Source organism: Drosophila montana, unplaced genomic scaffold, assembly GCF_035044405.1.
Source record: "Drosophila montana isolate Dmon_TW-CO22-7 unplaced genomic scaffold, ASM3504440v1 contig_2397_1, whole genome shotgun sequence".
Taxonomy (NCBI): Eukaryota; Metazoa; Arthropoda; class Insecta; order Diptera; family Drosophilidae; genus Drosophila; species Drosophila montana.
This window is the reverse complement of record NW_026997278.1, coordinates 811,236-825,554: the sequence shown is the minus strand read 5'-3', so window position 1 is coordinate 825,554 and position 14,319 is coordinate 811,236. Positions and strand designations below refer to the sequence as shown.

At 39.0% G+C, this 14,319-nt stretch overlaps 1 protein-coding gene across 5 annotated transcripts; it reads left to right on the top strand.

Moving 5' to 3' along the window:
- The first annotated feature begins 279 nt into the window (after window positions 1-279).
- Window positions 280-13,027, top strand: anne (anne boleyn). 5 transcript variants are annotated; one of them, XM_064681473.1, is made up of 9 exons: window positions 280-447; window positions 906-2,754; window positions 8,103-8,391; window positions 8,458-8,546; window positions 8,673-9,034; window positions 9,096-9,599; window positions 9,657-9,857; window positions 9,922-11,731; window positions 11,790-13,027. In XM_064681473.1, the coding sequence occupies exons 2-9, from the start codon at window positions 2,331-2,333 to the stop codon at window positions 12,473-12,475; spliced, it is 4,365 nt and encodes a 1,454-aa protein (XP_064537543.1). In that variant the 5' UTR covers window positions 280-447; window positions 906-2,330; the 3' UTR covers window positions 12,476-13,027. The 5 variants fall into 5 exon arrangements, with proteins under 5 accessions (XP_064537543.1, XP_064537545.1, XP_064537544.1 ...); XM_064681475.1 differs by lacking the exon at window positions 280-447 and adding an exon at window positions 488-504; XM_064681474.1 differs by lacking the exon at window positions 280-447 and adding an exon at window positions 717-811.
- Window positions 13,028-14,319: the final 1,292 nt, after the last annotated feature.

Sequence of the window (14,319 nt, the reverse complement as noted above, 5' to 3'; positions counted from 1 at the left end):
GAAATTATTGGGGGTTAAGCTAAAAAAATTGCCCACATTCACAAAAAATTAGTATCGGTAACATGTTTTCTGCATGGGTGTCTGCAAAAAAAAGGGTGTATTTGGTATATAATTTTGCAGGCCACTCGATAACATACTCATTTATCGAATTGTTTTCGATATCATGAGATCAATGTGGCTGTCTATCTTTTGCATTAATACACATACATACATATTTCTATCTACATGACATGCGTATTTAGATATATAAACATATGTGCTCATACATACATATGCTTCGTCTCGCAGAAAAACGTGTGTGGCAGTGAAAAACGCTCATCTACGAATTCTATCAAATCATAAATTAATAGTAAATATTTAACGAGAATCAATACTAAAAGTATTATGGGATATATTTGGCATGAGTGCATTAGATTTATTCATGCATATGTACTTATGTACCTAGAGGTTTGTTTGACGGCTATTTAGAAAATTGATTTTGTACATACATAAGTATACCGACAAGTGTGGAAATTTTTGTGTGTAGATTTATGTTATGTCACTTGTCGCATGACTCACATTGTGTCTACATAATTATTTCATTTAATGTGTTAAGGTCGTTTTGATTCATTAAGTTCAGCATATTTATAACACAAGATGTAAACGAAGCAAGTGGCAAACTTATAAGAGTTGCTTATAACTTCAGCGTATGTATATATGTATGTGTATGTATGTACATAGAACATTTGCGGTGTGGCACCACAACCTCCTGTGCTATGACATCGTTATCGATTATTCACAAATCGAGCTTAATGCAAAGAAAAGGATACAAGTAAAGCAAACATCACTACAGCTTATAGAATAAACTTAGAGTTCTGATTTTTTTTAATTTGATATGCGTAATAACAGACGTTTATTTATTTCAGACAACCTACGGCGAACAGCTTTCCAGACTTTCCACATTTTGTTGACGCTTGTGTGTGTATAAAAAGCCAACGCCAAGCCGCCGAATGCATTTGTCGCGATGAGTATGCCATTCAATGTTACTCATCAAGGAATGAGCGTGAAGAACAGTAATTTTCCCATTTTAAAAGCAGCCAAATCACTAATAGTAGTTCAAAACAAATCAACGATTTATAAATACAATAAGTCAACGTTCTATCAACAGTTGTCATTCGATCAACTCGCGGAAAATCAAATGAACGCTGAGCAATTATTATTGTTAAACGTATAGTTAAAAAAAAAGTGCGTAAGACGCCCTGTTTAACAAGAAAATACTTTTAAAAGAAAAACTATTGTGGTATACTGTGTGTGTGTGTATTCAACGACACTTTATTTCGATTGAAACGTTATAAAATTCAACGAAACTTTGGTAATGTATATATGAATGCATATGTACATATGAACATAGCAGAATATACAATTGTGAAACTGAGAGGACGTGAATTGATCAGATATTTCCATTTAACACATTGGCACGCCATCGGGTTGTCAAAGAAACAAGTATCTCCTTCTAGTGATAACGTAATGAATTCAGTTCAAAGTGCAACCGAGCAGCAGGAGCATATCGGGTCATTCAAGAGAAGGTTGCGTAAGCGTCGAGATTGTGACGTAATCGACACAGACACCGACACTGACGTGGACGGCGCACAGCAGGGATCATCATATTGGGCGTATATTGAGCAAGCTGCCGGCTTTGGCCTGATCCTGATCGATTTGGTGCTACTCCAAAAAGAGTACGTGAAACAATTCTATTTTGAGAAGCGTGTGGGCAGCGGAGGACAACAACAAAAGCAACAAAAACAATTGGCCGGAGCGTGGTGTCTACGCCTGGTGAACGCTAGTGCGAATTTTGGATGATTAAAGTTCATTTGGCTCGGCAGACCTGCGCCTGGAGGTGGATCCCATTGGAATTGGATTGCGAAATACCGGTACGAATTTTACTCATTGCGTCAGCGTAAAAGAAATCGCCTAAAAGCCAGCTTTTAAAAGTGCCGTGCTCGATATATCATTCCGCCGCCTCTCTCTCTTTGATTTTAAACGCATGTGAATCATCGGTCCAATCCAGTCAAAGATGCAAACACGCACGGTCTCCGCGTTCCCTTTGGTGGCGTCTCGCGTAGTCGTCGTTGCATCCACTCCGACAAACCGGCAAGTACGGGAGATGTGCAGCTGACATAGTAGCTGGACTTGTCAAGGGAAATCAATAAAAAAAAAAAAGAAAAACTAACCAACTGTGCGACCAAAAATCAAAGCAAAGCCAAAACGATATAAATCAGTAATCAGCCAAATCAGAAATTAAAATATATATATATTGACGTTATTTAAGAATCGGGAATAAGCGTCGGAAAATGTCTGCCAGCCAAAGTGAGGGCGCCGCTTGCCTGATCGCGGACAATGTCTGCCCAGAGCTCCTAGTGCTGCAGCCGCTGCAGTCCAATGGCAACATGCAGGCGGAGGAACAAGAGGGATTGCTTCATCTACCTCGAATCGCAACCAAAAACAATCTATTGAAGCTCAACTGGTGGCATATGCCGCCGACACAGCAACTCGACATCGACAGCAACTCAATCCTCGCAGAGCAAACAGATCATCTGCCAACCAAAATGGACAACAATAACACGGCTGCCCGCAGCAGCCTCAATACGCCGGCGAAGTCAACCTCATCGCCCACTCACCATCGTTCAAATGAAAAGCATCAGAGGCACAAGGAGAGCACCATCATCGATCCATCTGAAGATTTCGATCTACAAGATTCACAGCTACTCGTAAAGGGTGCGTAAATGTTTTTCTTCTTTATATACATTTTTATGCATTTTTTCATATTTATGTCTTACCATAATTCTAGACTTTACACTTCTTTATAAATGTATAAATGTATGTGGAAGCTTTGCATCTCCATAAACCATAAACTATATATATATTCTTGATCAGCATCAATTGCGATATCGAAATCCCGTTCTTAAGCAAATCTCTAAGGTTTTATGAGTTAGAGTTAGCTAATTTGACATGTAGCTTCTAGAAAAGTATCCGCCCCTTAGCTATAATTCAAATAAATAACCCTATTTGTTCCATATGAACAATTGTCTTTTTGAGAATATATACGAATATTCTATCGTACGAAAAGAGCTTCTGCTGAAAATTTCATCAAGATCGGTTAAGAAGCACAGAAGTTATTAAGGAAAATGTGTTGGGGTTAGAACAATGCGCAAGCATTTCTGTATACATGTGCACACATACACACACAAATAGAATTGCATAAGTTCCATATGAACAATTGTCTTTTTGAGAATATATACGAATATTCTATCGCACAAAAAGAGCTTCTGCTGAAAATTTCATCAAGATCGGTTAAGAAGCACAGAAGTTATTAAGGAAAACGTTTTGGGGTTAGAACAATGCGCAAGAATTTCTGTATACATGTGCACACATACACACACACACAAATAGAATTGCAATTGTGTGCGGTGTGTGTGTGTATGTGCTGCTATATTAATTTGTTTTTTTTTTTCAGTTTCATTTTCATTGAATCTCAATTCTTTGATGGGGCTGTGTTGTATTAAGGCGTCGGCAAGTAGTTCGGTTGGTTGCAAGTTCAACTCGGCCAAGGAGGAACTTAATTGTTTTTGATTATTGGAAGAAGAAGGTTCAGGGTATCCCCTAGGAAAGTGGGGGGAGGCCCGACCAGAGAACTTTTGCTTGTTTTATATACTACTAGCGGGCATAACCCGGCCTTGCCCGTGGCACGTATGTTATAAAATCAATGTTCTGAAACAAATTTGAAATGATTTTGAAACTGATCGGACGGTAAACAAATAACTTGCATACAAACGTTTTCCGCCAATTTACCACTGTTGCGAGGGGAATTTCCCAAATCGCTGAAACACGTATTCATTACATTCTTATGTAGAGCTTTGAAAATAAGTTTGAAGCAAATCGGACACAACTTAAAACTTCACCCAAAAAATCTTTAAATCGCATTCCCCCCGAAGAAGTTTGAATTCTGCGAAAAGTGTGAAACACGTATCAAATGATTTTTCTTATAGATCTTTGGAAACGAATTTGAGCGCGAAACTTCACCCACCAAATCTTTGACCTTCATTTCCACCAAGGAGGAACGGATTTTTCGAATAGTGTGAAACACCCCTCAAATGAATTTGAACAAAGATCTTTGAAAATAAGTTTGAGGCCGATCGGATGGTAAACAAAAAAGTTACATACAAACGTTTTTCGCGATTTTTCCACACTTGCGGGTGGAATTTCTCGAAACCCCGTCTTAACGTGCACCTACATCACATAAGGTAGCTACAGTGAAAATTTCAGCTTCCTAGCTCTTACGGTTTGGGCTGTGCGTTGATCACCAATCAGTCAGTCAGTCAGTCAGGACAAACAGTTTTATATATAGAGATGACAAAACTTGGCATGCACCTAAGCAAAATCTCATATATTATCTATATTATATAGCTCAGTAGACTGGAATCGGTCGAAAAATGAGTTCTTTTTAATGGAAAGTGTTTCTGGAAAGTATTTCTACCAATCGGAATTAGAGCTTCTGTATCATTTTGGCTACTTTGAAGGGTCAAAAAATGTACTATATTAAGCATAAGATCGGGCAAATATCCAGGTCTATTTCCTGCCTCCTCCTACCTCCACAAATTGTAAAAGTTGCTTAATATTAAAATTTGTGAGCCGTGCAAAATACAATGCGTTAGTAATTAATTATGCTATAAAATTCGCTTTGTTTCTATCCAAATTGTACTCTCATTGTTTTTATTATTTATGATTTTTCTATTTTTCTTTTTCGCCTTTTATATTGTTCCAAATATGCCTGAAAATCGAAATAGGAAATTTACTTACCCAATTATTTCTAGTAGTATAACATATAAAGAAGTAATTAGCCTTCGAATAAATAATGTTCAAAGTGCAAGTGGCAGCCAAACAGCTTTTGTAGTTTGTACTTATAAATATAAAAAAGTGCTCTTATAGCCAACACGTGTCTACACATTTACCATACTCCCTTCCCCACGCAATCCATTAACACTAACATTATTACCATCAGTCATGTCTACCGAGATCTTAACCCAGACAGACATTCACATCGTGAGGTCGTTTAACGACATAATTGTCTTAAAACTTATTAATTAATTAAACTTATAACTCTCGTTGCTTGTGTTAATATTCGTACAACATTTAATTTATAATAATTTAATTCAAGTCTTTTGGATGTTTGGGATGGTCTGCCAAAATATATGACAGCCTTTTGTAGTTCCCAAAAATAATCGGAACAAAAGAAAATTTTAATTATTATTGTGTTAACCCGCATTCCATTTGTATTTCCTTTCAAATTTGTTATTATTGAATTTTAGATATGCATAACAAGTTAAATAAATATATACATATTTAAAAAAAAACTCTGCTGGAGTTGATCCGACGACCTCTGCTAAGCCTCACAGTCTGATGACGTTCTCCGTTTGCAAAGCTCAACTTAACTTTATGGCGTTGTTGATTTTCATATTTGTCGTACAAACTCCGTTTGATCACAGCTCGGATTGTGCAGGGTATCGCCCAGCTGGCAGCTTCTACTGAATAATGTGCCCAAAAAAGAAAAAAATCTACGCCTATAGGTATAAATTTTAATTAAAATACTATATAAAAAGTTATTTATATTTTGTATTTGTCCCCAACAACGCTGTAAGTGGAATTACACACATTCACATTTACATTTACATTCACATTTGCATGTTATTAAGTTGAGGCACGCAGCACGCAGCTGCGCAGTCGGCTGATTCCTCACTTTTACAGCTACTGTTGGTAATTTGTTTGGCTGAGCTAGATTCATAGTCAGGCCTAGTATTAGGCCCCCTGTTTATATATAAACATTATTTACTGTATGTGTTGGGCTTAGTTACTTTTTAACTACGAACGCAGTAACCCTGAAAGTTGACTTACATTGTGAACTCAACCAATTGTAATTACAAGTGCCTGACTAGGAGATATCCTGTAGCCCTGGCTCAAACATTAGGGAGTCGCTCCTACAGTATACCAAAATAGATTTATTAATATTAGGTCCAATTGTTAAGAAATTCCCGGGCTTAACTAAATTTCGGTGCCCTAAATTTAACCGTTCTGACGAGATATATATTATATATATAATTTACTTTATTAACTACTAAGTTCTAAAGCGATAGTTGTGAAAAAATAATCATGAATAAAAAGCCCAATTGCATTTAAATTCATAATATTAAAAAGTATACAAAAATTGACAGTAGTAAGAAAAAATTAAACTTAGAAGCAATTAAATGGAATTCAATGGCCCATTCAAAAAATATACAAATTAATAAACATTTGTAATCATACTGCGAGCATTGTGCGCGTCTCTGCTGCTGGCTCGCAGTCGTTCTTCGGTGTCTGTGTGGTTCAGTTCAGTTCAGTTCAGTTCAGTTTTGAGTACATATTGATTTAAGTTAACGGAGCGCTTGCGATCGTAATCGGCTCTCGGCTTTACATTTCGGTTCGCGATTCGGTTTCGATTTCGAATCTGAATAGCGCGACCGCAATTTGATATTCGTGCATTGACATGGACGCTACAAGATTAAGTGAATTATGTACATACATGTATATATGTGCTTACACGCGTCCGTAAGTACATATGTATGTATGCCCGATACATGTACTTGGCTATCAAATATTATCAAAATTTCTTAAAAACGCGCTGTGGCTAATACCACAAAGCACTTAATTGCAATTTCTTGCTAGGCCGTCGTCAATATAGCAACAGGTGCCTGTCCACATATGCCAATACATTTTTAATTGTACTAAATTTGGGTGTCTGTCAGGCATGAGGTCGGCCATTGGGCCATTGAGCATCCATTTCGGACAAGGGCGAGTGAATTTATGAAACACACACACATATATATATATATATATATATGTGTATATGTGTGTGTGTCAGTGGGTGACGTCGTGCCACGCGTGAGCCATTCCTCTTCCCAAAGTGTTTTATCATTTATGAAAGATTTATTAATGTGTAAAGTATATATGTTGTGATCTCTCCACAATTGTTTTTTTACACTCTGTGGTTCTTTTCAATGTTATCCAACTCACATACATAACGCTTGCATACAATAAATGTATTAATTGACGCAGATTGTTGATTAATTGTTCATGCGTGTGTGAAACAATGGTTCTTAAGTGGTCGCTGCTGCCATTGTGTGTGTAATTCTCATTTTTATTAGTTCTTATGGTACTTCTTTCGTGTATTAGTTATTGTAAATAAATATGAATTTTTCGACTTGCAAGTGTATTCGATTTCTTATTTAATATTAACGGCATCTTGGCTAAAATAGAAAAAACATACACACACACACAGAAGCACAACAGACACAGCAAAGACACGCTTATTCATACACAAACACACACACGCACACACTACGCGCGCATTCATAAAAACATTGGCATTCGCAGCTGTCATGCGGTTGTGCAATTGTGAGTATTATTATATCCCTATAAAGAAATAAAATAATTAAGCAAAGCAACACACAAGACGTTGTTCGAAAATTCTAGACGCAAATAATTATGTATGTACATTCGGACGTACCTCTCGTATACAGGTTCGATCTTGTACAACTGCACGTTTTTTTTTTCTTATCACTCGAGTTTTATCTTTGTACAAATATGTATGTATGTGTATTCGAACAGGCTTTTGTCGCAATGTTGCTTTGTGTGATGATTAAGAGCCGTCTCCGAGTGTCAAATTAAACAGCTCAACAAGGTCGCAGATTTTTGTTTTACCGGACAACTTCGAGTATCAATATAAGTTTTTGGGCTTACTTCAGCGAAAGAATATATTTTATCAAATCAATAAAGAGATGACATCTGCAACGTGACGTGAGTTTAAATTAAATGTTGTGTGCCATATTGCAGACATTCCTGAAAAGACAACAAAGCTCAAATTTTAAGCTAAACTGATGATGAACTGCGAAGATTTGCGAGGTATGAGACAAAATACAATAATAATAAGACTGGTAACTGGTGAATGGGGTTTGCATGTGTGTGTGTGTGTGTATATTGATTGTCATTGCCAATGCATCATCATTAAATTCCATATCCATTTTTTGTTTCAGATCCGAAACCATGCGTCGCACTTCTCAACCAAGATCAGTCGGATCAGATGAAAATAAGCGGCTACCGGCGCTGCAATATTCGTTCGATTTTGTGCTGGATCTGCATTGTTCTAACTGGAGGCCTGTTGCGCCTTATCCTACATTGGTGGCGGCATTGGTATCTGCTTGCCACATGCAAGCCCTGCTCCTTGCAGGAGGCACAACAGGTGCTCATCGAAGAAGACTATCAGGGAAATCACAAACTGTATCATGTCAAGACTGTGCGGATTCTGGACGTCGAGCAGTTCAAGTACGTTATATCGAAAATTGTACATTTAATAAAAATGTGTAATTAAGTTTTGTTTTTATTTCTTAGAAAATCATTGCAGCAAATATTGCCAGGAGAGGATTTCGATGATAATAAACTACAGCTCCCAGTTCACTTTGCTTCAGCGCATTTCAAAGGTAATTCAAAATATATACATACATATAAAATAAAAATGTGAGTGCTTAAGATTATTATTAGATTATACTCAAAAGCTGATGACTTTATTTATGCGTTGAAATAACTAAATTGTTGCGCTTATTTAGGTTTTCGATCCCTGAGGACATTTCGATGTAAGCAGCTGGTTTATGCGTGGGACAACAGCATAAAAAGCTTTCAAAAAATCAATGGATTAGACGTAAATGTGCCTTGTTCCTATTACCACCAGCAACGTGGATTATCTGTGCAAGAGCAGCTCGCACGCCGCATTGTATTTGGGGAGAATGAGATAACCGTGCCGCTGAGGGATGTGAAAACACTGCTCTTCCTGGAAGCTCTCAATCCCTTTTATGTATTCCAAATATTTTCTGTCGTTCTGTGGTTTACCTATGACTATTACTACTATGCCTGTGTCATCCTGTTAATGTCTATATTTGGCATATCTATGTCCATTGTGCAAACGAAGAAGGTGAGAGATCATATGAAACTTTATGTTATAGTCTGTACAACTGTATCTATTTGATTTGCAGAATCAAGATGTGCTGCAGAAAACAGTTCTAAACACGGGAAATGCATGGGTGGTTAACGCGAAAGGAGTTTCTGTGGAATTATCTACGAAAATGTTAGTGCCTGGCGATATTATTGAAATACCATCGTCCGGCTGCACAATGCAATGCGATGCCGTTTTACTATCCGGCAACTGCATCCTGGACGAATCGATGCTGACGGGCGAAAGTGTGCCAGTTACCAAAACTCCGCTGCCGATGAAGCGCGATGTGATATTTGATAAAAAAGAGCATGCAAGGCACACACTCTTCTGTGGCACTAAGGTTATACAAACGCGATACATTGGATCTAAGAAAGTGTTGGCATTCGTGATAAATACAGGCAATATAACAGCCAAAGGTGGCCTGATACGCTCCATTCTATATCCTCCGCCTGTGGACTATAAGTTTGAACAGGATTCGTACAAGTTCATTCAGTTTTTAGCGCTAATTGCATGCATTGGCTTTATATATACCCTTGTAACGAAGGTAAGTGATTACGAAATATTCGGATTTATATTTTTACCTCATGTTTGCTCCTTTCAGATATTACGCGGCACAGATGCTGTTAAGATAGTGGTCGAATCGCTGGATCTTATAACAATTGTTGTACCACCAGCCCTGCCTGCAGCCATGACTGTTGGTCGGTTTTATGCTCAAAAACGATTGAAAGCCAACAATATCTTTTGCATTTCCCCGCGGTCCATCAACGTGGCTGGCAGTATTGATTGCTGTTGCTTTGATAAGGTAGGTCTGCCCCAAGAAATGTTATTCAATAGCAAGGCTTATAAATTATTTCCATTTTATTCAGACTGGAACCCTAACGGAGGATGGCCTAGACATGTGGGGTGTCGTTCCAAAGTCTTCTACAAATCAGTTTCAAATACCCCTGAAAGATGTGAAGCGACTGCCGTACGATCACTTTCTGTTTGGCATGGTCACGTGCCACTCAATAACTGTCATGAACGGCATGATGATGGGCGATCCCTTGGATCTTAAGATGTTTGAATCGACGGGCTGGATACTGGAAGATTCCAACAACATACCCGAAAATGAGAAGTACGGTTTGATCTATCCGACAATTTTACGGCAACCGCATCGAGAGGAAACACCAGTAGCAGAGGCGGCACCCGTATTTCGACAGAGCTCGGTAGATGATCTCTTGGCCAACGTGGGATTGTTAAAATCTAAAACGAATTTTGATCATGGAATTGTTAGGGAGTTCCCATTTACGTCCAACTTGCAGCGTATGTCAGTGATCACGCGCTGTCTCAGCGCTCAGGGCTTTAACGTTTACTGCAAGGGCTCACCTGAAATGTTACAGCAATTGTGCCAGCCACAGAGCATGCCGAACGACTATAGCCATCAGCTCTCGATTTATGCTAAGAAAGGGTTCCGAATTATTGCCGTGGCATTCAAGACACTTAACCCAAAGGTGAACTACACAAAGGTACAGCGCCTTTCTCGCGAAGAGGTCGAGCACAACTTGGAGTTTCTCGGTTTTGTAATACTTGAGAATCGCCTGAAGCCGGACACAACGGCTGTTATAAATTCACTCAATATGGCAAATATTCGGACAGTTATGATTACGGGCGATAACATATTAACAGCAATGAGCGTGGCCAGAGATTGCGGCATTGTTAGTGCCACGCAGGCGGTAATCACAGTGCATGCGGTGCCCGTGTTGATGAAAGGCTTTGATAAGCAGCTGAATACCGACCAAAATACCGGCCAATATGAACTTCAGTATACGCTCGAACTGGGCAGTAAGACGACGTGCTGCACACCAGCACTCAATGGTAATAGAACATTTTCCGCGGCTGAAATCGCGCTGGATGTGGATCTATCAAAGTCAACAAATTCATTGGTAAATGGCGGCATGAGCTGTGCTTCAAGTGTGTTGCCCAACAGCAACAGCTTGGCCAGTGTCAAAACAATTGACACATGGACCCATAACGACGGCGATGATGTGGAGCTTGGAGCGACAGTTGTTTCACAGCGAAATGATAGCTGGCGTCGTCAATATATATTCGCCATGGATGGCAAGACATGGCAAATTGTAAAGGATCAGTTTCCCCAGCAAATGGAAATCATATTGACGCGCGGTGCCATTTATGCACGCATGTCACCAGAGCAAAAGCAATCGCTAGTGTTGGAGCTACAGAGTCTGGACTATTATGTGGCAATGTGCGGGGATGGGGCAAACGATTGCGGTGCCCTAAAGGTAGCACACACTGGCATATCGTTGAGCGAGACTGAATCCTCGATAGCATCGCCGTTCACTTCGCGTAATCCAACTATTGCTGCCGTACCGAATGTTATCAAGGAGGGTCGCGCCGCCTTAGTTACATCATTTGGTATTTTTAAATATATGGCTGCCTATTCCCTGGTACAGTTTGTATCCGTTATGATCCTATACTCAATCGACTCGAATCTAACCGATAAGCAATATCTCTATATTGACCTTGGCTTGATATCGATATTTGCATTCTTCTTTGGCAAAACTGAGGCTTACGATGGCCAGCTGGTCAAGCAAGTGCCGCTTAGTTCCCTCATCTCGCCAACGCCTTTAAGCTCGCTTGTGCTCCATTTAGCCGTCGTGGTCATCTTTCAGGTCGCCGGTAAGCTAATCGCAATACTCTCTGTGCCTTTTACTGAATTTGTAATTGTTTTTTGCAGGTTGGTTTCAACTACATCAACAGCCTTGGTTTAAACCCTTCCGGCCATCTGATGAGGACCATTTGGGTTGCTATGAGAACTACACGATGTTTGCCATATCGAGCTTCCAGTATATTATACTTGCATTTGTATTCTCAAAGGGAGCCCCATACCGAAAACCAATATGGTCGAATTGGCCCCTATGCTTGACTCTGGTGATAAATGCCTGCATCGTCGTTTACTTGGTTGCCTATCCAAGCGATTGGATTGCCAACTTCTTTCAACTTATCGTGCCGCCGGATATGTCATTTCGTTACATTATGCTGCTATATGGAGCTGTTGCATTTATCACTCATGCATTTCTGGAGTCTTTTGTGGTCGAGTATTTGGTATTTAAGCGATTCCAAGTTCGACGCGAGCAAAACTTAAAGACATCAAATCGCAAATATATGCGATTGGAGTATAATATCAAGTCCTTTGATAATTGGCCGCCCATAACGGAGGTCTATGATCTGCATGATCCAGCCGACCATGAAGCAGAGCTACAGCCGACATATGTTAACTTAAGCGCTGAACAAAATTTGGATGCTCAGCCAACAATTTTTCCTGGCTTTTTTGAGACGTCCGAGAACAGTGCAGAGAACCGACATCGCGTTGCAACCATAAACGCGCAGGTCTCGAGTACGGGTGAAGTCCGGCATAGCTGAAGTCCAAATATAAATGAGGAGATGTACTTACATTTTGTATATACATTTACACATGTACATACATTTTGTATTATACTATAAGTTAACTTAGGCTACACACATATTAAGTTTAAGTTTATTGATAGACATATTAGACACCGTTATTTTTGCTAATTTCTACTGTTTATCGCATGTTAGCTGCTAATAGGTATTTCCAATGAAATTTTACTTACTATATGTACTTATCTGGTTAAATGCCTTCATAGATAATTTAAAATAACGTGTTGTGTGTTAGGTGTTGTGTGCAGAAATATGTTGAAGACATAATGAGAACACCTTTACATGAGTTCATCTGATATGGGGTGAAGTGTTTGCAACGAATATATTGATTATTACTAGAGACTACGGATATACCCCTTCTATTATTTTCTAATTAATCAGCTGCTACGTACGCACTTATGTACATAAGTTGCCATTTGTATTTAATATTTATTTTGTAATTAATCTATACTGTAGCTTATCAAATTACTACTGAGAATAAGTATTCAATAAAAACGTTTTGTAAATCCTCGATTTTGTTCGGGCTAAGAATTTTTCTAACAAACCTACAGCCACAATTCGGCATGTTTATTCCGATTGTTGATTTATTTGTGTAGCTTACGAGTACGCTATAATATAATAACAACAAGTAATAGGTTCTAGCCGGGAGCTCCCGACTAGGGGATACCCTGAACCCTTTTCTTCCAACAGGCGATAGGTATAAAATGAAAGATATATACTATTCTAGAAGCTATATGACAAGTTTAGTGACTAGCTCATATTCTTTGCCGAAATTGCTTAAAAAACCGGATTTTGATATCGATTTGTATCGATTACTTGGAAACCGGACAAGTTATCGAATATCGGAAACAAAATCGATCTGCGGGGAGTAGGAGGACCTACAGCTAAAATTCCAAGTCTCTAGCTCTTATAGGTTCTGAGATCCATGCGTTCATACATACGGACGGACGGACGGACAGACAGACGGACATGGCTAGATCGACTCGGCTATTGATGCTGATCAAGAATATATATACTTTATGGGGTCGGAGATTTACACAAATACATAATACCCTTTTTACCCATTTTTAATGGGTTCAGGGTATAAAAATGAAAATAAGCCATTAATTTTAGATCCGGTTGCCTCTGCGAACGTTTTTCGCGATTTTCCCAAACTTGCGGGTGGAATTTCCCAAAACCCCCTTTTAAACGTGCATCTTCATCATATAATGTAAGTATGGTGAAAATATTAGTTTGCTATCTTTCTATCTATCAATCAGTCCAGTCAGTGAGGATAGTTTTATATATAGAGATGTGATGTAAAAAATGTGCTTGTTATATAAAAAACCAAATTTACGTACATAGCTATTCGCAGAGTATCCGCACACACACACACACACATACATAGTAGCTGCATAATAAATATAAGTATGTATGTAAGGCTGTGTGAGATCCATGAAAAGAAAAATGCATATGTAACGCGATTTGGTTTATAGTGTAGATCGTAGTAAGGTTTAGGTGAAGCTATGCTGACATTTGCAGATTTGTCCAGTATATGTGTGTATGTACATATATTCATCTGTGTGTTCCGCTCTCCCGCAAGCCAAACGGGCTGGCTGTCTGGCAAGTATCTACTTTGGCCCACCTGAACCAGCCAAACGGCTTTTGCGCATGCGCGCAAACGTTCACACAGAGAAACAAAAGCTAAAAGCAATAACATACACGGACACGACACAGCCACCGTCTTCTTCTTCGGTCGTTGGCGGACTCGGGTCGGGTTTGAGCCAGCAACTTGTTGTCTTTGCGCTGACCAAGTCAGTTCTGTG